The sequence below is a fragment of the Equus asinus genome, chromosome 4 (genome assembly GCF_041296235.1).
Source record: "Equus asinus isolate D_3611 breed Donkey chromosome 4, EquAss-T2T_v2, whole genome shotgun sequence".
In the NCBI taxonomy this organism is placed as follows: domain Eukaryota; kingdom Metazoa; phylum Chordata; class Mammalia; order Perissodactyla; family Equidae; genus Equus; species Equus asinus.
In genome coordinates this window covers 127,297,647-127,322,014 of record NC_091793.1, presented here as the reverse complement: position 1 = coordinate 127,322,014, position 24,368 = coordinate 127,297,647, and the positions used below count along the sequence as shown (strand labels likewise).

The 24,368-nt window shown below is 34.0% G+C and overlaps 1 protein-coding gene across 5 annotated transcripts in view; it reads right to left on the bottom strand.

Annotated features, from left to right (window-relative positions):
• The window catches only part of GLS (glutaminase), a 79,980-nt gene that overhangs the window by 15,267 nt on the left and 40,345 nt on the right, over positions 1-24,368 (bottom strand). For 3 of the 5 annotated variants that reach the window (XM_044768542.2, XM_070508259.1, XM_070508261.1), the window contains 5 exons: positions 23,150-23,216; positions 22,543-22,593; positions 19,907-20,083; positions 18,100-18,231; positions 16,796-16,888 (listed from right to left, as the gene is read on the bottom strand). In XM_044768542.2, the coding sequence (XP_044624477.1) occupies positions 16,796-16,888; positions 18,100-18,231; positions 19,907-20,083; positions 22,543-22,593; positions 23,150-23,216 (520 nt within the window). Of the gene's footprint in view, positions 1-13,097; positions 15,820-16,795; positions 16,889-18,099; positions 18,232-19,906; positions 20,084-22,542; positions 22,594-23,149; positions 23,217-24,368 lie in introns of those variants that run through there. The other 2 variants (XM_070508260.1, XM_070508258.1) reach the window with 2 other exon arrangements.

The following is a 24,368-nucleotide window of genomic DNA, read 5'->3' as shown; positions in this document are numbered from 1 at the left end:
TCTTCATTCTTTGCATTTAAGTCTCTAAAAATGAAATGTGAGTTTTGAGTTAATGTGAATAGAGCAAATAGGACTGCTACAGCATTGGCAGCCAATAAACAACTTATCTCAGTGGCTCATATTATTCCGGTAAATGCCAAATGAATGGTCTAAAAAGATACCAATAGGCTCATAAGCAACCCTCCTTTTAGCTCCAAGTACAAAAGTAGCTAACAGTCTATCTTTGTGTGGTCTGACAAACAGCACTCCTAATTAGGAGGTAAGCAGCAAGTAGGAGAAAAACAGAAATGAGCAAAGGCAACCATTCCTCTGAAGAACAAAAGTGCACCTTCCGTGTGGCAGTACAAATACCTAAGAGGACAAATACCTAAGTATTTGTACAAATACTAAGACCACTAAGAGTATTTGTACTGCACTGACAACCATCAAACTCTCATAGTCACTGTCTTCTGGTTCTCCTCCTCTCTTTCATGAACAAAGTATTTGTGAACTCTATGAAGATTAGTTACCGCTACATTAGTGTGTACAGATAGAGGACAAGGTGCAACACTTCTGGCATGATCAAATGTCATGTTTATTCACAATTATTATTAACGAAAACAACAAGTCGTAAGCAACTAAAACACAAACATAAAACCCAAAAGAGTCAAAGAAACTAGGAGCAAAGAAGAATAAGACAGGAAGAGAAGAGATGGGTCACCAAATGCTTATATATATTACTTAAAACAAAATCAGGGTCAGGGCCACTGGAGTCAAAAGATTCTTACACTGCCTGGTATAAATGAAAAATAACTATGAACAAGGTCTCTGAAAAGAGATGAGTTCTCTTTCTGCTGGGAAGCAAAAAAAGTTTTGGCAGCACTAGAGACAGAATTATGGTTTCAATTTAAAGGACCTCTCACTCCCTTGCGTGCCCTAAATACTGCTACCACAAGAAAGGTGGGCACGTGTACATGAGTATTCTGCAGTGCTTCCAACCACAATACAGCCTTACTAACTGCTTTGATTTCAGAAAGAAACCCCCATTTTCATTGGTCTCCAGAGAGCCAGACTTAATTCTCCACATTCTTTAATGTTTATTTCACAGTTCTATCATGAAAAGGCCAACGTGTGCTTTATGGACAAAACACAGAACAGGCACAGTAACAATATGTTTCTCTAGAGCTATGTACTTTTCAAAGCACTTTCACAGACAGTCTAACATGATTACTATTCAAGTTATGACAACATGTTCCTCCGACATATAATACAAAAGAAGCATACGAAAGAAGCTGCTGGAGAATAGGGGGTTTTTAAGACCCTCAAAAATAAAGTGATGTCATATTTGAAGGAAAAAAATACATATAAATAGGCAGAAAAAAAAAATCAGTCCTGGGGCCGGCCTGGTGGCACAGGGGTTAAGTGCGCACGTTCCGCTTCAGCGGCCCGGGGTTCACTGGTTCAGATCCCGGGTGCGTACATCGCACCACTTGTCAGGCCATGCTGTGGCAGGCATCCTACATATAAAGTAGAGGAAGATGGGCACAGATGTTAGCTCAGGGCCAGTCTCCTCAGCAAAAAGAGGATTGGCAGCAGATGTTAGCACAGGGCTAATCTTCCTCAAAAAAACCCACAACTATATATATATATATATATATATATATATATATATAAAATGTAAAAAAAAAAAATCAGTCCAGTGCCATTCTGAGGGCCTATGAGACTGCTTAACACATATCTTTAACATTTATAATTCTTATCAGTAATATTTTATTCAATCTTCCATTCAGGAGGATGGACATGGCAAAATTACACACAGAACTCACTTATTATTGTGATCTATATTAGTTGAGAATTCTTTAAGTAGAACTAAATTCTAAAAGGGAAAAACCTTAAAAGCACGTCTTCTGTGTAGGGAGGGTCTAAAGTAGATTCCAAAGCCTACTGTTAAAAGTACATTCTGGTAAATGCTCTAAACTCCCTTGCCTGATCATCTGCAGTTCCTAAACCCCAATTCAGGATGCAGCCATAGGGAGCAGATTGCCATCACTATAAATCCATGGTTACCAAGCTCAAGAGTATTCTGACATTGCCATGTCCCCCTCAGCTCTTTCCCGGACTCTTCAAGAACATTTCCTATCTGGTCTATGTCCTGAAACCCCACAGCCTCCTCCAACTCCACACTCATCCTCAACAGAAAGCCTCCTTTCACATGCTTCAGGCCAGTGGAGGCCAATGGGCAGAAACTCCCTCAACCTCCTCAAATTCCGGCCCCCCCCCCCCATGTCTGCAAACCCACCGACCTGCCTCTACCTCTCAACGTGCTATACTGTTGGAGAAGATGCTCTTCCTCCCACCAAACCTACTCCTCCATTTCTGCTGAGAGCTCCACCTCTTTCCAGGAACCTCACTTTATTGGCCATTTCCTCTCTCTTGCATCTATTTCAAGCTCTCCTTTACTGGACGTTTCTGTCAGCAGCCAAACCTGCTCTACTCCAGTAATTCTCTGACCTTTGTATCTCAGAGCCAATACGATTTTCTTAAAAGGAAGTTACCAATATGGGCTACCAATCTTTTATTTTCCAAGTGCAAATAATGAAAACAATCCTACTATCTACTATTATCACTTACTTGGTAAAAGGACATTTTAACACCAAAAGAAGGAAATTAAGAAAGAGATCAGGTAAAAGGACACCCTTCCTCTTACTTAACACTTCTCTGCTTTGGTATAGTTGACTGCTCCAAACTTCTTGAAACACTCTTTCCTTGACTTCTGATACTACACTATGGTGAACTTCTCTTTTTTGGTCACTTTTCCCTAGAGGGAGCCCTAATACTCTATCCTACTTTTAAAATGGGAGTTCCTTTTCATTCTGCACTCTCCTGGAGCAATCTCACACACCTCCATAGCTTTGAATCCACTCTTTCCACGCTGACCACTCACACAATTATCTCCAGTTTAGACCACTCTCCTAAGTTTTAGGGCTCTATCTGACACATTACTTACTTGGATCTCTCACAAATACAGACACGTCAAACAGAAGTTAGCTTTCACACACTGCCAATTGCCTACCCATCATCCATTCCCTACCCTGTCTGTACTAACAGAATTCCTGTTTGCTAGGGGTAGTGACATGCCCAATTAAAAATACTTCCCTGGATTCCCTTGCAGCTAGTCTGGCTAGTGAGGGTCAGATGGGTTTCTGGGGGACTTCTTTTACCTGATTTAGGTATCTCTCTTTCCTTTCTTCTTCCACTTTCACCATACAAGTGAAGCTAAAGGTGGAACAGGTATCTTGTGAGTATAAAGTGACAGGCATGAGGTCTAATGCCAACACACTAAGGTTGTTCAGAGCAGAAGCATACCTTACTGATGGCACTAGTTCTGGACTGTCCAACCCCAGACTTCTTATATTAGAAAAATAACCCCGTTTGTCTAGACCACTGTTAATCAACCTCCTGATATCTACAAACAGACCCTTAGTTATTAGAACCACCAAAATTAATTTCTTCCTGTACTCCCAAGGTTTGCTTCTCCAGTGTTCTCCATCTTACAAAATGCAGCAGCACCTGTCCTGCTTTTTTAGTATGTTGCTCATACTAAAAACCTGACAGTCAACCTGATATTCTTTTTCGTCCACCAAATACTATCACCAAATGCTGTCCATTTCATCTCTTAAACGCATCTCATATCTACCTACCTTTCTCACCTCTACTGCCCTATTCTACACATCACGTCTCATCTCAGGCCCAGAACTTCAACATTTGTCTCCATCTAATCCGTTCTCCACAGAGCAATGTTTAAAAACCAAATTATGTCATTCCCCTTCTTAGAAGCCAGTGCACTTTGAATAGTCCAAAACTCTTAATATGGCATAGAAAATTCTACATAAATGTTTCCCAAACTGTGTTCAGAGGACTACCCGCAGCAGAAACACTTGGGGTGCTTTTTAATCAATCTCTGGGGGTGGGCCTAGGAATCTGCATTTTAAAATTAGGCCCCACTAACAATTCAGATGCACATTAGAACATGGGAAGACCTACCCTACACAATGTGATCTTATCTCTAGACTCATCCAGGGCCAATCTCCATTCACCTCGCCTCACTCTTCTTTCACCACATTTGTGTCCTTTCACCTTCTCAAATGTGTTAAACTTCCTCCTGCCCTGGGGCCTTCAAGCCAGACTATCCTATTAATCCTACTCCACCCTTCCTCTAACTCATTCAAAGTTTACCACTTTTCAGGGAAAACCAACCATACCTACTCATCCAGATAAAATGAGGTCTTCTTGTTACACCCTCTGCTAGCAATCTGTACTTTTCTATCATTATCATACTTGCTTAAAGAAATTCAGCCTATTCTTTAAGGAAATAGAACGTTAAACATACAGCTAACGATTGCCCCTACGTCCACTCCCCTTCCTCCCAGAGGTAAGCTTTACTGGAGCCTGGTGTGCATGCTCTTATACTTTAATTACGTTGTATATTTGTCTCATAAAGTCTTGTTATCAGTGTATAAAAACGGTGTCATATGGTATATGCCATTTCATCTCTCTTATAAGTTAAAATGAACTAGATCTACATATATCAGTATGAACAAATCACTTATCATCTTAATTTAGTAATTATTTATTCAATATCTGCCTCCTCTTCTAGATTGCAAACACCAAGGGCTGGATCATACTTGTCTCATTAACCACTGCATATCCTAAGCACTTTGCAGTTTCTGGCACATAATAGGCAAGAAATAAATACTGGTTGAATGAATAACTAATTAGTGAATGAATAATGAATAGGACAATGCTAAATTAATTTACATAAAATCTGAACTACTCCATCAAATTAAATTGGCTAAATATCTTGAACTATTTCTGTTTGTGTGCTGTTTAAACAAAAACTAGTGAAATACTGAGAGATTCTTAGTAGAAAGGAAAAAATAATTTCAAAGGTTATACATTTTCATTTATATAGAGGGATCTGATCTTGGTCACTGGTGGGAAACCTACATATAGTACCAGAAATGAAGAGGAGAAAGCACACACAAAAGGAAAACAGAATTCCTGGTATACGGATGAGATGAAAAATTGTTTGTAAAGTAAAATTGTAAGTAAAACAGGGACTAATAATATTGAAATGAAAACGTAGAAACCAGAAGGTCCTGGCCACTTTCCTAGAGCCACATAAGTGGGAAAGCAACTTCATATAAATAATGAACTATCTGACCACTCTTGTACCATACTACATTATTACAAAAGCAATAGTGGAAGAAAAGGAGAACAATTTAATTGGAAAACTGGTACATTTACTGCCACTCGCCAGAGTAAGGGCATTGGAATAGAATTTTTTAATACACTGTAATAACAGAATTGTGCATGCTTCTTCATAATCCAGTATACATGGGCATATTTTTATGATTTTGCTTATATTTAACATTGTCATTAAACTCAAAATCAAACACATATACAAGGACAACTATAAATGGCTCTAGACGAGGATAGAAAATTTGATCTTTTCATCAGAGTCATTCTAGTTCTGTTGGTTCCCCAAAAAAATTTTATCCTGAAAACAAGCGTAGATGTGAACAAAGACATTCACTTTTTTGGATATAAAATTCCAGATCATAGGACTATTATATATAAATAGGATTAATGAAAACTCCTACTTTGAACTTTATGAAAACCTCTAAAGAGTCAGGGTTTAGGAAGGTTCTAATAAATTGAGTCTAACTGATAGATATTTAGAGGAGGCAAACAAAAGGATTTAAAAATGCATCTTCTAATATAAGTCTTGAGTTACAGTAAGCATCAGCTTTTAGTGCTAACATACTAATTTATATTTACATTGAATGCTGTAGGAATATACAAGGAAATTTTTTAAGTAATGAAAAGCACTTATATCTACAAGAGAGCTAAGGTAAGAAATGATTTTAATGGTAAGATTTAGAGCTGACTATCTTCTATAGTCAAGTAATATTGCAGTTAATTTTTCCTACTTAGATCAACAGTTTAGAACATAAATGTGGTCATGTTAGATCCTGACTGCTGAAAGCCCCTCATGGCTTCCCATCACACCAAATTCTCAGCAAAAGGGTCTTTGGAGATGATAATTTCTTTTCTATGAGTGAAATACATATGTATATGCAGATTCATAGGATATTGGTGATAATGGGATGGAGACACTGTTTGCATTATAAAAGTTATAGTGAAAAATGAACTTATCACAGGATAATCTTAATATGAAATTTCCCTGAATGCTTGATCTATCAAGGCACTTTGAAATGGTCACTGTCCTTAAATTTTCATGGCCTATCCCAACTTTATTGACAAGGAGACATAAGTTGCTCCTGTTACATTTTGCAATGGGAAACAGTAGTCTATGCTCAAGAGGATGGGCTCTGGAACCAAAACTGCCTGGATGCAAACCCTCATGCAATACATCTAAAAGCTGTGTGATCTTAAGGAACTTACAAGACCTATCTAAATCAACAGAGGTAATAATAGTACCTATTTCATAGACTTTATGAGGATTAAAAAATTCTCAAAATATGCCTTTCACTGATGGTTGACCAATAGTTAAGTCACAATAAGTGATAGTTATTACCAATGATCCTAAAAGCCATGCTATTCAAAGTCTGATGTTACTAGGTTTCTCCTGATGGTGTATTGTGTATGCTCTGCTGCTAGAGCTGACTGAAATCGTTGACATTAGAAGCAAAAGAGGAAATCTACAGAAAACCACAAGATCTTGCTATGCTAGCAAACTGGACTGCCTGGGCAAACCCAGATTACCTGGATTTAGGCCCACACCTTTGAGGACAGATCACTGTATACTCAGTTCCAGCCTGCACAATGCTGAGCTTCCTATGATAAGGGACTGACAAACGAACTCTAGACTTCCAACGTCTTTAGGCACAGGCAATAGGCATGGATGGGACATTATTTTCCATTTTAAGTCATCACCAATTTGGGGTATAAACAGTAATTTCAAACCTGTGATTAAGATTGTTTACAGATTAACTGTTATGGTTTACTCTCCTATGTCAGAATGAATGAGGATGGCACATCTTCTTGAGGCCAATTTTACTCAGACTCTGGAGAAAGGAAAAGTTTAGTCACAGAACTGGTAATTCTATTCTAAAGTTCTAAGTCATAGAACTTGTTTTAAAAATATTAAAACAAGAATTACGAAATAGAACAAAATTTACATGGATTTTTAAGGTAGAAAACAAAATTCAGAAGTTCATGCCTACGGTATATCACATTGGGCTACCTACCCAGATCCTATGCCCAACTGTCCAGCACTCACTGATGTTATTTAAGTCCAAAAAGCACAAGGTAAACTGAAAGCTTCAACAAGTTAAGAACTTTTGCAGAGGATCCCAAATTCTTAACTAACACAAAATTCTAACCCTCACAGTGGCACTGAATGAGACTTTTTGCAAAGCAAAAACTACAAAAGACAATATGCAAATACAGCAGCAACCCTCTATCCAGAGCCCCTAAGTACAAGGTAAATGCACTAACAAATGAGTAAGTATATCATTATATGACAAAGCTCCACATGTAAGGAACACCAAATAAACAACAGTGCTTATTCTGAAACAGTGGCAGGCATATATACGGCAGATGTAAAATAAAATTGCACGAGACAAAATAAATATTAAAGCTTCTCAAATTTTTATTACTTGGCTAAAAATATAGAAAATTAGTTTTCTTTCTCCTTTTGTTTCTCCTTCAGGTGAAAGAAAAGTTATACATACTCTAAGTTCTGCTATATCATACCTAGTTTAGTTGAAACAGTTCACTAACAGGTAAATAGAAACTTAAGCTCTACTTCCCCTCCTCCTTGAAACCATTCTCTAAAGTTTCTCTTTCAAGTAAAAAAGAGACACTAAGGCAGGAATATTTTATTGTTATGATTAAAGAGGGTTAATAGTATTTAGTCACCATAGAATTTTAACAAAATCACTTGTCCTGTAATTTCAAGAGATGTCAATGAAGTTTCATTATGCAGAAAATGTAACATTACTCATCTCAATTCAAAATGGAAACAGTATTATTTAGTTCATTTAGTTAAATTATAAATCTTGTGCATAGACCTGGACCCACAGATGCATATATTTAGAGTCATATGTAAAATAATAAATTATCAGGCATAAGCTATATTATATTGAAAAAAAGAAGTTTGGACTTTTACACTTAGGGGTTTTTTTAACTTGTTAAAGAAAGCAATACTAGAATGGCAAACGTTAACAATATTAAAAGATTTGGAAATGATATATCAGCAATAAGAAAATTTGAAAATGAAAACCCATTTTATGAGTAACTCTGATATAATTTTTTAAGTTACCTTATTTTCAGCCAAAAATTAATTGATAGGAAAGGATGAAAAAAACATATACTTGAAATTAATATATTTTAAGTTTTTCAATTAGGATCTTTAATTTTGAGTGACTGAGAAAGAACAATAGACTTTAGATGGAGTTCAATTAATAATTTATATTGTGGCTTTATACAACCATCACTAATCTCACTTAATGGAAGAAAGTCAAGACTTAAGTTTTATGTTATCCTCTTAAAGAACAATTTACACACAAAATAATGAAAACTAGTAATTTTAACCTAAAGAAAACAAGAGGCTAAAGATCGTGATTTTAATTTGGTTTTTACAATGGAATGGTCCAACTATGAATGGTTATACTTGTATAATTCATGTTAATATTTCAGCATCATACTATAATTTTAATAGGTATAATGTGAAAGCAAGCACAGTTTATACTGAATAAGGCCCAGTCTCTTAAAAGTTAAAAGGTTCTCACCTATATAAACTTGCGGAGAGAAGAGCTATCTAAGGCAAAGTTTGAGAATTAGGAAAGTGCAGTAACAATATTTAAATTTTAACATTTGTAAGTCAACAAAGGCTTTCAAAATTAATGCATTTCAAGAACAGCAATATACATTTCCTTTATAAATAAATAATAAAAATCCCAGAACTATGAAATAGATTGATACTGAGGACAATACACACAAGAGTAATAAACAGACAAATGAGGAGACTTGCTCTGAAGCTACTCAGAGATCCAAATATCTAAAATAAAAACAAGGGGAGTAGCTGGATATTTTGTGTGGTATGTGCTGGAAAAAGCTAAGTTACAAAGAAAACAAAATTTTTTTTAGTGAACATTTGTTTAGAACTCCAATAACCCCTGCTTATTTAAGATCTTTTTAGTTATATATTTAACCTAACCCAAAAGGAATTTATTTTAAAAAGCCAATGGTACATTTATTTTTAGAGTGACATTTCTGCTACACTTTGTTTCAAAGAAGGTTCAAGGGTAATGTCTTATTTTTAGAACTACTGTATAATTCTAACATTCACTTCTAACTTTACTAGTCTTTATAAACTGTGGCACACGACTGTTTACCAGAAAAATACACTTAAGTAGTTTCAGTAAATGCTGATGGGATAGTCTGCCAAATAACTTAGTCATGTTAACTACCACCAGTTATGCTTTCCTGTTAAAAACAAACCACCAACAAACAAAAGGTTGTCTCAACAAAACATAAAACAGACCAACTCCATCAAAAAAGGAAAAGAAAAATTGTAAATATGTTAATTGAGAAAGCAAGGTGCTAAGAAACCTGGAAAAGCTAGTTGGGTGGAGTGGGAGCTTGCAGAGATAAACTCTAAGAATACTTTCAAACTCAGCTCTATAATTCTAATAAATTACAAGATTATGGTAAACGAAAGAAAATCAGATCCAGAAAGGCTGAACTATGTTTGAAAAAGGAAACAAATTCTTCAGCTGTTTACGGAATGTGAATTAAAATTATAACTCAGGGTTCCAAGTGGAATTGCTGGGCAGAGGCGATTTTCATTATATAAACAAAAATCACTAGAAATATAACATGAAAACAGAAGTTTAAAACTATTTCAGGTAAAAATTTTTCCTTTCAAAAGCTAAGCCTTCCAGACAGATAATTTCCATCATCTGAGATATTAGGATTGAAAGCATTTCAGCAAGGTAAGTACTTAATGAGGAAAAAAATTCATTGTTTTTAATAATACTGTGTCCAGAAAAATCATGTCCTCAGATATTGAAAATGTGGCATAAAAATAAGTACACGAAATTGTTCTTTACCAGTGAGATTTTAACTGAAATATATCTGAATTAGTAAATGAGATTTAGAGTTAAAAGTCTACAAGAAGTGTTATGAGATCCAAATTGCCTGAATGTGTCATTTTACTACTCTTTCCTGTGAGCCTCCATACTGGACTGCTCATAGAGTTCATCACAGCTCTCAGCACCAAGGATCTTAACTTGTTCATTTTTTTGTCACGAATACATAACAGTTCTCAATAAGATGTGTTCTGTAATTTATGCAAAAAATACCACAGACACCACCAAAATTGCACTGCTAATCCTATTCATTTTAGTTAAAGGTTAATGGATTAGGAAGCCATTATAAAAGTTTTAATCAACAGAGCTTTACACATTTTGCACATCTTAAAGATCTCTATAGCTACAACTTATAAAAATTACTAAAGTGGATCCACAAATCTACAAAACAAGAAACGGGAAACTAAGTCAACCTTTAAATAAATTTTCTTCTGATACATGCTCCTTAAGGAAAAGAATGTTTCTTAAAACCATAGTAATAGAATCACTTCATTAAATAAATATAAAGATCTATGCTCAGTCTACTTAACATCTTCCATTTAAAAAATAAGTACCTTTTCTCTTACTGTTTAAGAAGTTAAGGACGCTAAGAAACATCAAGTTTTGCAAGCTTTGATTTACACTGGATAGATTTTGCCCTAGATGCCCTTATAGTAGTTTTAAAAACAGAAGTCCAGACTCAGATTTTTTTTTTTTTTTTTTGGAGGAAGATTAGCCCTGAGCTAACATCTGCCGCCAATCCTCTTTTTGCTGAGAAAGATTGGCCCTGAGCTAACATCCATGCCCATCTTCTTCTACTTTATATGTGAGATGCCTGCCACAGCATGGCTTGATAAGTGGTTCATGGTTCAGCACCCAGGCTCCGAACCAGTGAGCCCCGGGCTGCCGAAGTGGAATGGGTAAACTTGACCACTGTGCCACTGGGCTGGCCCCTCAGATGGTGTAATTTCTAAGTTTCTTCAAGTCATGTCCATTGCATGGTACTGACATTAATAAACTACTTGTGAGGGAGGCAGAGGGAGAAGAGGGATAAAAGAACCTCTCCCAGTACAATTAAACTCCTTCTAATTCTGAGCAGTGTAGGAAACAAACATTTTAACTGTTACAATTTGAAATAAAAGTGGCTAAACTTGATATATTTGAATGTATGTTCAAGTGTAATTTTGCCCTTGAACTTCATGACAGAGAATGGACTAAGGTAAAGTCTATTATGAATCTAAGTGAAAATCTGAGGGATGGGTCATGATGCATCACAACAAGCTTGTTTTGGTTTTATTACACAATGTAAATATTATGTTTAATATAAAATGGTAAAGAAGGCATTAAGCAGAAATCACGTTTCTGTTTTTAAAAAGGCATTCTAGCATTTTCAAAACCATCTAAGAGAAAAACCAAAATTTTTACAAATGAATAGTAAAGCAGATTCATAAACCAAAAATGTGTACAATTCTTGGAATAAAACTATTCCGTAAACTGTTCAAACTGAGAAATACATCATTTAAGTTGAATACAATCTTTCTACATAATAAATCTGGAAGCTGCTTTAAAATATAAAGTCAACTTCCACATGAAGTCTGATGTTCTTGCTTTCCCTTCTGTGGAGTTCCCCAATATTCTTACTTTATCCAGACAGTGCTGATAGTGAAGGGGAGCAAGGACAGAAACCACAAATCTTTCAACTTAAACTGAACAAGTAAATATGTCATATTTTATAAATTCTGGGGCAGCAAAAATGTTAGGAGTTCTTTTATGACAAAACTTGTAATAGGAATAGATCAATGAACTATTTATACATAACATACTATGTGGAAAGAATTGCTGCTGATTTTCAGAAAATGGATGGATAGATAGACATATAGTTATACACACTTTATACATACACACATTATAATAAACTATCAAAATACAGACTGACATATCAGCATCTATCAGTGGTTCTTTTGACAGACATTCATGCCTATGAAACTACACTGTCAGATCAAGATCACCAAGCTCTTTGTCACCTCTCCCTTTCCTTCAAATGGGTTAAAAACAACAAAAAACCCCACATACGTCTTTAAAAGCAAATGATCATAAACTGTTACATTCTGAATATACCATGACACAGAACTCCTTATTTACTAGTCCCAAAAGAACTTAACGCAAAAAATCCCACAGATATATACAAACTCCTATAAGCAACGGTATTTCCCCTTCAAATAGTTTTAAAACTTCTACAAAATATATAGAAGTATATGGAAATATATAAAAATAGATGGAAATAATGTGGGACGTCTCTGGATATGAATGGCTGATTTAATCAAACAAAAATTTCAAGTACTGTATTTGACCTACAATGAATGAAGCCTCATGATAATTTGAACCATGGTGTGGAAATATACTAAGTTCCTTCTGAAAATTAAATTCCTTAAAAAGTAGTTAAGGTGCATTTCTATATTGCACTTATTCCACTGAATATAAATTCTACTGAGACTGACAGTTCTATTCTAAAGCAACATTATGATACTCTTCATTTGATTTAGCAGTATGTTTTTCCTATTCAAGACAACACATAAAACACAACAGTTACATTCTTCCTCAGAAAGCAGAAAGAACCTGCAAATAGGGCAGTGTTGGTTTTTTTTAAGTTGTCAAATGGAAAAACAACAAAAAAAACTGGGAGAAAAGTCTTTATTCAAATACTTCCAGTACAACCAATAGGAAAACGTCCTCCCCACCAAAAAAACCCCGCCGACACTATACTAGGTTAAAAAAAAGAATCAAATGAAGCCCTTTTGAGTATTTCTAGTTTCTCTTCATAGCAGCCTCATAATTAATTAAAAATATAAAGCACTTTAATAGAATCTTCATAAAGAATTTTTAAGTTAAAATTCCAACTGTTTGTTGTACTTAAAATGCTGGAGTTGCTTTCATCAAAAAAAAAAAAAAACAATAAAATCAGCTTAAAATAAATTTATTGTACAATACAAAAGTAGGCATACCGGAAAATAAAAGGTACATTATTAAATATACAAAGCAAATGAAAGAAAGCTAAATAACACAAATGTTTTCATCCAAACACTAAGATAAAATGCACAACATTTATGCTAAAAATAAAGTATTTCAGAAAGGATATGCATTTCAAATGAAATGTTAACGATGAAAAAAAGAAAAACAAATATGCTAACTTCTACATGCTTGAATATCAAGAATCAGTAATAGCATGAAACATTAAATTCAACAACACTGGGTACTTTTCAAGAACTTTATTTGGAAAGGTATTAAAAAATACTTAAGGAATTAAAACAATGTCCTTAAATCTGGCAAAGGTTTTCCTTTTTTTCTTTTTAAAGTAAAGTTGGAGGGCCTATTCACAATATCTTCCCCCTTCTTCCATTTATACCTTCCTACTAAAATTTCTGGATGCTCTTCCTTAACAAGATTCTATAAACACAATAGCTTAGATAACCCTATCTCATTGATAAATGTGCATTTAAACCTTACTAACATAGTAATAAGTGCCACAAATTAACATGATTTTGAAATCTATACAAACATAAACACAATATGAAACATTAAAATTTCATTTTATAAAGTAAAACCAACTTCCAAGTGAAACAGTAAAATGTAACAATTTAGAACATAGGGGAAAAAATAAAGCCTTTGTTGCAAACTACCTATTAAGGCATTCAGTTCCCCAAACCACAAACGGCTCTGGTGAAACTGATACAAACACCACTGTCCAAAGAGTCACAGAGAGGCGAGGCCTTCAGACACACCACTCTCCTGCAAACGGCCAAACCAGAAGCATCCAATTAGGACATGCATTAGGATCTGCACATTAGAGGAACACTCAAGTAACCGTAAAATCCTCTAAAACGTAGTATGTAATTATTTAAGTATGTAAGTTTAATACTTAAGTTAGCCCAAAAGGCTTCTGACCAACACCTCTGAGAGGGAACTTCTTTTCCTAATATCATAGTTCCCAAACTCAAGACCTCACATTGTCAGGATTTTCTATATCTATAGTTGCACTAGTATCTAAATTACTGTGAAATCTTTTTTGCTACACTCTATTTACTTTTACAGACTTTACCCTACCACATATGTGCCATGATACTAAGAAACTGCATATCAAGTTCTCCTTCTAGAGCCCCCTCCTGCCCCCTCCACATAAGTTTAAAATCAATTAAAAAAAAAAAAAACCCTCGAAGCTGTGGGGAATTGTGGGGAGAACTCAAGAGGTATATGGAGGAAGGAAGAAGTGTGAATAGGTCCTAAGAATTTTACAATCACTTTGCCAGGACAGAATTTAAACACTGGGAATTATTTGAAATCAGGTTATCTAGAACCTATAGTCCTTCTCTTAAAACAAGTTTTGATTCTCAATATTGCATTTTTATAACCAAACAAAAGGATTCAGATCTAACAGATATTTTAGTAGCATACTTACTACCTTCAGACTGAATTCATTTCCTAAGTACTCTAAAAGAGTTCAAATAGAACACACTATGAGAGCTTATTATAATTTATCATAAAAGATTCATTAGCATTTGTGAAATTATTAGGATAATAAAATTATTAAAAGCTAAAAACCAAGATTCATCATTCATATTTAAATATAACATAGAAAAAGTTATGTGGATAATACGAAAATAAAATTGTTCAGGTAAACATTTCACTTGAAGACACTCACTGTCACTCCTTCTGAGTAACCATTATAGCTTTTTAACAATGAAACATGTCATTATCTTACATTTGAAAATCTTTGGCTGGAATGTTTTAATAACATAAGACACTCCTATACATGACAATTCTGACAGAACATAGGAGCGGCAAAGTAAAAAAGCAATGACAGGACATATTTTAAAGTGTCTGATAAAATTTAAAATGAATTTTTTAAAATTTAAAGCCCATCGATCACTAAAAATGGCATAAAATGTAAACTGAAGCTAATTTTATAATCTGCTGTTATTAAATAATTTGGGATTCATTATTTTGCCTTTTTAGTTTTGTATTTAGCATAGAAATACTTTCTATTGCCACTACAGTCATCATGTCAGTTTTAAAATTGGAAAAGAAAAAACAAAATGTAATGAAACTTAGGAGTTCAATGTGTGGGTTTTAGAACCAAGAAACTACAAATTTCTGTTGCTATTTTAAAATGGGAATCTGACTATATAGTTAAAATTTTAATTACACCAAGAAAAATTTTAAAGAAATTTTTCCTTCTTGCATTTTTTAAAATAAAGCAAATTTGCTTTATTTACTTACAAATACTTTTCTAAAGAACAACAAATCCACTTTTTAATCTACTATCTTTATACAAAGATTAAAAGAAAAAAAGCTTTATGGCTCCAGCACTCAAGGTTGAGAACACAAAAAAAACTCAAATAAATATTTATAGTATGCAAAAAAGCTAAAGGTGTTTGAAAAGTTAAATGAAGAACATTCTGAAACTAGAACTCATTTCTTTAGCTTTTCTCTCCCAGACTTTCCATTCTATACACTACAGTTGTAGAGATGTCCTCATTTGACTCAGGTGACACTTTTTTCCACACTGTCTCTTTTAAAGCAAGTTCTTGTTGGAGACTTTCATAGTCCAATGGTCCAAAGGAATGCTAGTTGTTCAAGCAACATACATAATTTATTAGTGCACTTGAGTGAAGAAAGGTCCAAGCTATAAAACGGTATTTTTCAATGAATGTTATTAAAATCTGTTAACATTTTCACCCACCACCATCTGATGTTTTGCTCCATGTTACTCATGTTGATTCCCATGGAAGTTTCTATTCTGTCGGCTTAGCATAATTCTCATATATTATTAGAAGTTACTTTGATTGGAATTAACAATAGGAAAATGTGCTTAGTATGTATTCAAAATATTTTCTACTTATTAATGCTTCACATTAGGTTCAAATCTAATTAGGTAATTTTACTATAAACAATTTCCATATGGGATGCAAAGAAATTTAATTAAAACTCAAAACATGTCCCTTGGTCCAGCGAACAATTATGAAGACAAAGAAATCTTATTCCTGAAATTTAAGTGCTCACTCTTAAATAATAGCTATAAAAAAAGAAGTATATATGTGCAATAATACGAAGCCAAACTAATAATAAACAAATGTTAAGAATATCAGGACTATTGCATTAAACACTTTTTAAAAAAAAAATATATCATCTTTAGTGGCCTATAAAACTTATTATGAGGCTTTGTAAGGTCTTTCACTAATACTGTAATCCCTTTTCCACTTACATACCCATCCACGTCAAAATAAACTTCAATTCAAGACTAGAACTGACAAATATTAAGAGGAAAAACAAGGCTTTCTTTTTATAGTATGCAGCACTTTCCAATCTATCTTCTTTCAACAGAATCAATTCTTCAAAATAGTACTTAAAATAGCAGAAAAATGGGACAGAGGGGAGAATTCTGCTGCTAGGCCTACCAGTTTCAATTTAAATAAAACAGCAGCTATCTATGAACTACTGCTTGAGGATGAAAACATCAACAATTTGTTTATGATAATTTGTGATTAGCAAACATATGAGGCCACTAACAATTAAACTAAGTTTTATTTAAACAAGCAAATCTCATTTTCTTTTTCTTAAAAAAATATTACATAATAATCTAAAATAAGAATTTTGCTTACCCTTTGATCACCACCTTCTCTTCGAGGATCAAGTTTTTTTGCAAAGTGTCTCAAATTGTCATAGTTATGGAAATTACACAGAGAAACAAGATCCTGTAAATAAACAGAACAGGTATAAGAAACTGGCTATTCATTGGCTATTGTTTTTTTCATATTTTAACAAATTACACTAATACTGTTCAACCTAACTACTATCTCATGGAAAGCACCACTGCATGTTAATAAAGCAGCATGATGCATCAAGAAGAGGACTGAGCGGCCAAGAGTTCACCAGTGCGGATCCTGGGTGGAGACATGGCATCGCTTGGTAAGCCATGATGTGGTAGGCATCCCACATATAAAGTAGAGGAAGATGGGCACCGATATTAGCTCAGGGCCAGTCTTCCTCAGCAAAAAGAGGAGGACTGGCAGCAGATGTTAGCTGAGGGCTAATCTTCCTCAAAAAAAAAAAAAAAGAAGAAGAAGAAGAAGAAGAGGGCTGAAGTCAGAATGAGAAGATATGAACACAAATTTGAGAACACTGCTTACTATATAGCGTGACCTTAGGGCTCAGCACTCAAATTGTTTAACTTTCATTTCCCACAAAATAGGCATTATAACAGACCAGATGAAAGAATTCTTCTATCAAATAACCAATAGGCACTACAAATATATAAATAAATATTCCAGTTACAATCTACTATAATCTATAAGCAATCCTATGTCATTCTCTAGTTTTTGTAAAATACAAAAAACTGAAAAATAAGTCACAATTTTAATTGAGAAAGTCTGCAGAAAACATTACTGTACTCAATGCAGACTCTAGGAAGCAGTAAATAAAACCAGAAGTTGAAATATTAGCCAAGACTTGGGTAACAACATAAAATACTGAACTAGTCAAGAGTAGTAACAATCCCTCAAAAAAAAAAAAAAAGATTTTTAAAGGTAGTGGTTTATGGATAAAGCTATTCAACGAGGCAGATTAAAGATGACAGAATAAAGTACAATAATCTTAATTTATGTTGGATTTTAAATTACTTTTCCAAGTTTAATATCTTTTGCTGAGCTTTTGGAAACTGAAAACTAACTACAACCATGAAAATTAAAATATAAGCATCAAACAAATGTAATTTTCTGTAAGAATGATTCTATGGGAGCTGTCTGGTAGAGGCAGTTTGAAGCTGCTCTATGAGTACTTCCATGACTGTCCACTAACTGGCAGACAGGAAAGTAGAGTGCCAACAATCAATAAACTGTAAAAAAAAGAGAATCATTGGATGGTTCAACTTGTATGATCGTTATTTTCCTTAAGAAAATACGCTTACATGACAGAAGTGAATTCCTTTAACACTGTTGCCCATCTTGTCCAGAGGAGGAGACCAGCACATCATACCCATGACATTGGGGACAACTAAAAGAATGCCTCCAGCAACTCCAGATTTTGCAGGAAGACCAACCTGAAAATAATTTGAAAAAGGGGACATTCATGTTAACATTTTAAAATAAGAAAAGTTATGCCCAACAATAAGAGAATTGGTTTAAAAATTATGGTATATATCCATACAGTAGAATTCCAACATTAAAAATGTATTCATCAACATGTTTATAATAGAGTAAATGAAAAGACAGTTATAAATAGTTAAGATACATTTAAATATAAAAAAATTTTGAAAGATATATTCTAAGCAGTTAAAGTAGATTACATATAAATTGTGGAGCTATACATGTTTTTATTTTATTCTTTTTGCCTATCTATATTTTTTAATTGTTCTGTATTAAACACGCATTGCTTTTAAGTATGAAGTTATTTTAAATTCAAAAAAATATTTTACAACTAGAAAACAACAAGAAATTATATCTTCTTAAAAGACTTTCTGTGATATACTGTCAGAGAAATTCTGAGGAATAGAGATAAGACGGTAATTCAAATTAAATCTCTTCAAAACATTTAATTTTACATTATGTAAAACTTGACAATAATTATGATAAAAGACAAAAATTAAATCATCAGGGCAGTGTTCATTAACGGCTTACTAATATTCAGACATTGAGTATTTCTTGCTGCTGGATTCTTGCATAAAACTAGGCAAAAGAAAAAAATCACCTGAATGAGATCTACCAATTTACAGGGAATACAAGGGACAATGGAATGAATGTAATAAGCAAAATCTAGACTGTTGAAAAACTGTACAGGATAAATGACCCAGTTTTTTCAATCAAAAATAACAAGAAAAAAGAGAGAGGTCAAGGGGAAGACTACAGATTAAAAAAAACACAAAGAGAGACAGACACAAGCAATCACAATGTATGGCCCTTTGCACAAGCCAAACAAACTGTAAAATAATAACTTATAAGACAATCCAGATAATCTGAACACTGACTAAATATTTTGAGAATATTAAAGATTAAAACTTTAGTTGTCTTTATATGTAATAATGGTGCTGCAGGTTTTTTTGAGTGCTTATCATTTAAAATCACGTACTGAACTATGACAAGGGTAGGAGAAGTAGGTGTACATATAGATGAAACAAGAATGGTCGTGTATTGATAATTACTGAAGTTGAGTGAGGGGTAACATTAAATGCATCTATTTTTCTAAACTTTAAAATAAAAATTTTTTTTAGCACATTAGAAGTTGACATAAGCAGAATGAAATAAGAAAAGTCTATACATTTCACAAGTAGCAAATGTACAAGCAAGCTTAAAGCATTATATTTTTAAGTTTTAACTTTAACATACTTTTAGCCCTTTGAAACATCTATGGCTGTAACCAAAGATGTTAAACATTACAATTATGCACTACTTCTGAATTTAAGGAATTCTTGAGGCATGTAATCACTATAATGCAAAACATTAACAACTAAAAGAAAGCCTGTACTAACCTTGTACATTGAAATGTCTTAAAAATAGAAGTGATGAGGTTCTATAAATTAAACTTCAAGTTCTTAAGAACATCTGGTAGAGTGCTTCACTATATTCTTTACCAATTCTGTAACAAATTAACCTTGAAAACAAGCTTCTCTCTCAAAAATTAATGTACAGCTTTAGAAACAAATTCTAAACTGCATTTTTAAAAGAACCAGTCCAGACTAGTTTCTTGCCAGAAAAAATTAAGATTAAACAATTACTTACATGGAAAGCAAATTGCCCTGAGAAATCATACATGCCACAGGAATGCATCAAACTCAACGTATTTCGAACTGCCTCAGGGCTCAGTACTCTTTCACCAGAAATTGGGCAGAAACCACCATTAGCCAGTGTCGCAGCCATGACACTAGCTGATTCACAAGTTACTTCAATGGAGCACAGCTAAAAGGAAGAAAAAAGGGAATTCTGAAAATTTAGGCCCACATTATTTTTAGTATTTCACTTGACTTCTACGATAATCTGTTTTATCTGGTATTTCATATAAATCTGAAATCTTTCTTCCAAAGGGATTATTTTAACATAACTTGATGATATTCCAAAGATTTTTATTTGAACAAAGTTCTAGCCCCTTTAAGGTTATCCTGACTTACCTAGCTATTCAGTCTTTTAATAGCCAAACTAGGATAGGAAGAGTCAGCCTCTAAGCACTAAGATTTGTAACTGCCCCATGTGATAGTCAAAGTTGCTTAAATATTAATGCTTTCCATAGGATACACAAACATAATTATTTTAACTCAATAGAGAAGAAGGAGCCATGATATATTTTTAAGATAAAGCAACATACATCAGTATTATGACAGCATCTACATAAGAAATTCCCACTTTAGGAAAAAAATGATAAAATGCCTGACATTTCACCATAACAAAGCCCAGCATCCCCATACGGTAACATGCAAAGGACTAAGGGAAGAAAAATCTAAGACAGCTCTTGCCTGGACGCTTTGTGTGCCTAAACCAAAATGCTTCCTTTTAAACCATTTATTAACATTCAAATATTTGATATTGACTATGGGTGCTGGATATACTATGATGAATGAAAAAAACAAAGTCCAGGTACACTGTGGGATGAAATTTTTGCATTTAAATATAATCAAAATAATGGAAATACTTTACCACACCAAACCTAAATTTACCCATAAAACAAAAGAACAATAAATATGCTCTATTTTACTTTTCATCATCAGCAACCAAAACTGAGGGGCAAGCAGAGGAGAAAGGGAAGGTGCAAAGGGGGAAGAAGAGACTTTCTCAACTTACAAACTTTCCTCACTCATACGTCAGGATCTACAAGAGGCACAAAGGGGTTTGGAAATAGCAAGAAGGGAAACTTCTTAACTACAGTGAATTAGAAAACTGATTGGGAGCCACTTTTTGACTGACTTTCACTTTTGCCTATTTATACAAAACCTTTGCCCTATTTCTCAAAACTACAGAATCTACTTACTGTACTGACCCACATAGCAAAGATTTATAGTAAAGTTGATCTAATCATGAAAGGTTTTCCAAAAGAAACAAGATTTAAATTCCAATGATCATTTCCTCATCATACTTAGTATTAACTGGCATTTTGTCTGTCATAAGGTGATACACTCCTAATGACAAATGCCAATTTAAGAGTGCTTTCCTGATACCCTGATGGAGGTTTAATTAGAAGCAGTTCTTCTCCACAAAAGTAACAGGTAGGGCTTCTATGGGTGTCTCTTGATTTTTGCTCTGAAGTGTAGAAATTTCACAGTAGCTTAGTAGCATCTATGCCATAACAGCCAAAGTTAAATATGAACACTAGAGGAAAAGAAACTTTAACAAACAGAAGAAATTCATATGGGCTAGGGAAAAAAATAAAGCCTACTAGATAAAAGCCAACATGACACTATATTTCATCTAACAACAGTTTCAAAGGAATTTCACACATATCATCTCAGGTTATCTTCAATGTAATGCAGAACGTTAGATGTCAAGCGTATGCTACAGATAATGAAACCAGGCCTCAGAAATTGAAATTAGGTCACACGGCTAAAAAGTGGCCAAGTTAGATCTTGATTTTATATTGATAGCCTGGTTTCCCAATTCACAGTTCTTCATGTTGGGCAGGTGACAAACTGTGACTTGGACTTCCATCAAAATCTACTTCATTATCAACCTCTCTTATATATTTTTTAAGATTAGTAGAGGTTAAAATTAAAGCATCTTCAAAAGTAAAGGCAGGCAAATGTAAGGTAGATTAGAAATTAACAATAATTGATTTGTTACTATGTAGCTTATAGACCATCAGAGACACCATGATATTAAATCTGTAAGAATGAACTGAACTGAAAATATGGGTGGAGGAGAGGGATGTCCTGGAAGGCTATCTTCCATTGAGTTCTACACCACAGCAGATTAGGTGAGTGGCCCCCTTCCCCATAAATATGGAGAGCTCCTCTAACATAGAAGAAAAGTCACTATGTGACACTACAGAAATGAACTAAACAAACTGAGAAACTGTCACTTTAAAATGCTTAACATGAACTCTCTGATAAAGAAACAAGCAACTCCTCCAAACAAAATTTAAAAGTAAACAAGACAGAGCTCAGTTTATAATAAGGAGAAGCCAATTACAGGAACTGTACATTATTTTTGATACTTCTTAAATATAAAGTTTTTACAGAAAAAAATTCTCTGTATTACATTCTGAGGCATGACTTTTTAGAAGATACAGATATGAGACTGTCTTTCATGAAGACATTTTTTTGGGAGTCAATGAGAAATGTATTTTCTCTTGGCTTAGAGCCAAGATTACAGAGAGATCTAATGTGACACACAAATTTATACAAACAATTCATATAGTTAAAGTAAATTACCTGGAAGTAGAAGTCTAATATACCAACCATGTCTGTGCCTTCTGGAAAACACTAAAAAAATAGAAAGGCAATTAAAAACATTGGCACATAGCAAAAAAAATATATGCACATAAGCAAAGGATGCATGAAGATTAAATTTAAAATGTATACAAATATTTCATTTTGACAACAAAATAGTATACAACCTACAAAAGGGTATAAACATGAAATAATGAAGAAAAATAAAGCAAAATTATATCACATATAGATTTATAGATACTAGTTTAACTGACAATAAAACAAGTTACTGGACCAGCCACTTAAAATTAAAAAGTCAAGTGTAATCAACAATAGTCAGGCACTGTACTTTTGGAAAAAGTAATGGGCTAATCCTTAAGCAAAATTTGTAGTAATATAACTCAGTGAAAATTTGAATACTGCCAGATACAAACTGATTTAATAATATTAACACTTTGATAACATTAACTCAAGAGTGTTTTGCAAAAACTTTTGCACCTTAAATATTAATAGGTAGTTGCTGAAAAGCTATTGTTGAGTTCTTAGCATGCATCTTCATGTATTTTATTAAATAAAAGAATTATTTGAAATAGAAACAAAATTTAAAAACCTTTTTTTCTTTTAAGTAATATCCTATTGCAAAATTTCGATCTCCACTTTCTCTTTCGGACTGAAACCTAGAAGAAAAAAACACATTGGCTCTATTAATTTACTTTCTGTAAAAGTATGATTATAATGGAGTTTAATCTGTACAGCAAAGTGCAGTATAATGAACACTGACCTAAAAGTCGAGGCTGCTGGGCTCCAGTCCCAGTTCTGTCAACAGGCTAGCTATGTGGCCTTGGGCAAGTCGTTTAAGTGACAATTCTTTCAGCCTTAATTTTCTTAGCTGTAAAAGGACTGAAATGAACTAGGCCCTTTCTTGCTTCACATTTTGTAAATAAACAAGCTAATTTTAAAGTTATCAAACATTCCACCATTGAAATATACTAAAAAATTTCAGAATCTTCTGGATTCCACCAAAGTACAATAAACAGTCAATTCAAACTGAGGGAATCCATGGAAATTTCACTGAGAGGGGGACACACGAAATGAGCCTTACAGCATTTGCTGGATTAACAGATTTCAGGGGGAAGCCTGGGTGGTGGCAAATTTCATACAGCGTGAACAAAGTTATAAAAGTATAAAAGACAGGACTTCATTGAAGAATGGCAAATATTCTGATGTATCTGGGAAATATCCTTCATGGAGAAGAGTAGAGAAACAGCAAACTAACAAAGGAGGCTAGGATCAAATTACCAAGACCGAAAAATGCTAAAAAATGTAATGGCTCCCGACTGCCTATAGAATGAACCTTGAAGGCTTTCAAACAAGTTACCTTGTCAGATCTACATTTTAGGAGGATAACTCTGTCATCAGTTTAGGAAAGGGGAAAAAGAAAGGATAAGTGATGTTATTATGAGACTACTAAATAAGAGCTACAGCAAGCCTGAACTTAGGTAGTGGTGATAGAAATGGAAGGAGCTGTGTAATCAAACACAAGAACATGAGAGCAGTTGGGCAAGTCTTCTGACCTGATGGGAAAGAGAAGAAACAGGGTGAAGTCTGGTACAAAGCCTGGATTTCTAAAATAGTCTACTGAAAGAATGGTGATAATCAACTGACATGAGGATCCCTGGAGCAAAGAGCAGTTTGGGAAGAAATAGATGAGTTTTGACTCAGATAGATTCCATTTGTGGTACATTTCAGAGCTCAACCTACAAGCGTCCAGAAGACTGCTGACAAAAGAGGAACTGTGGGTGATACTGTTTGCATTATCGATCATGCGT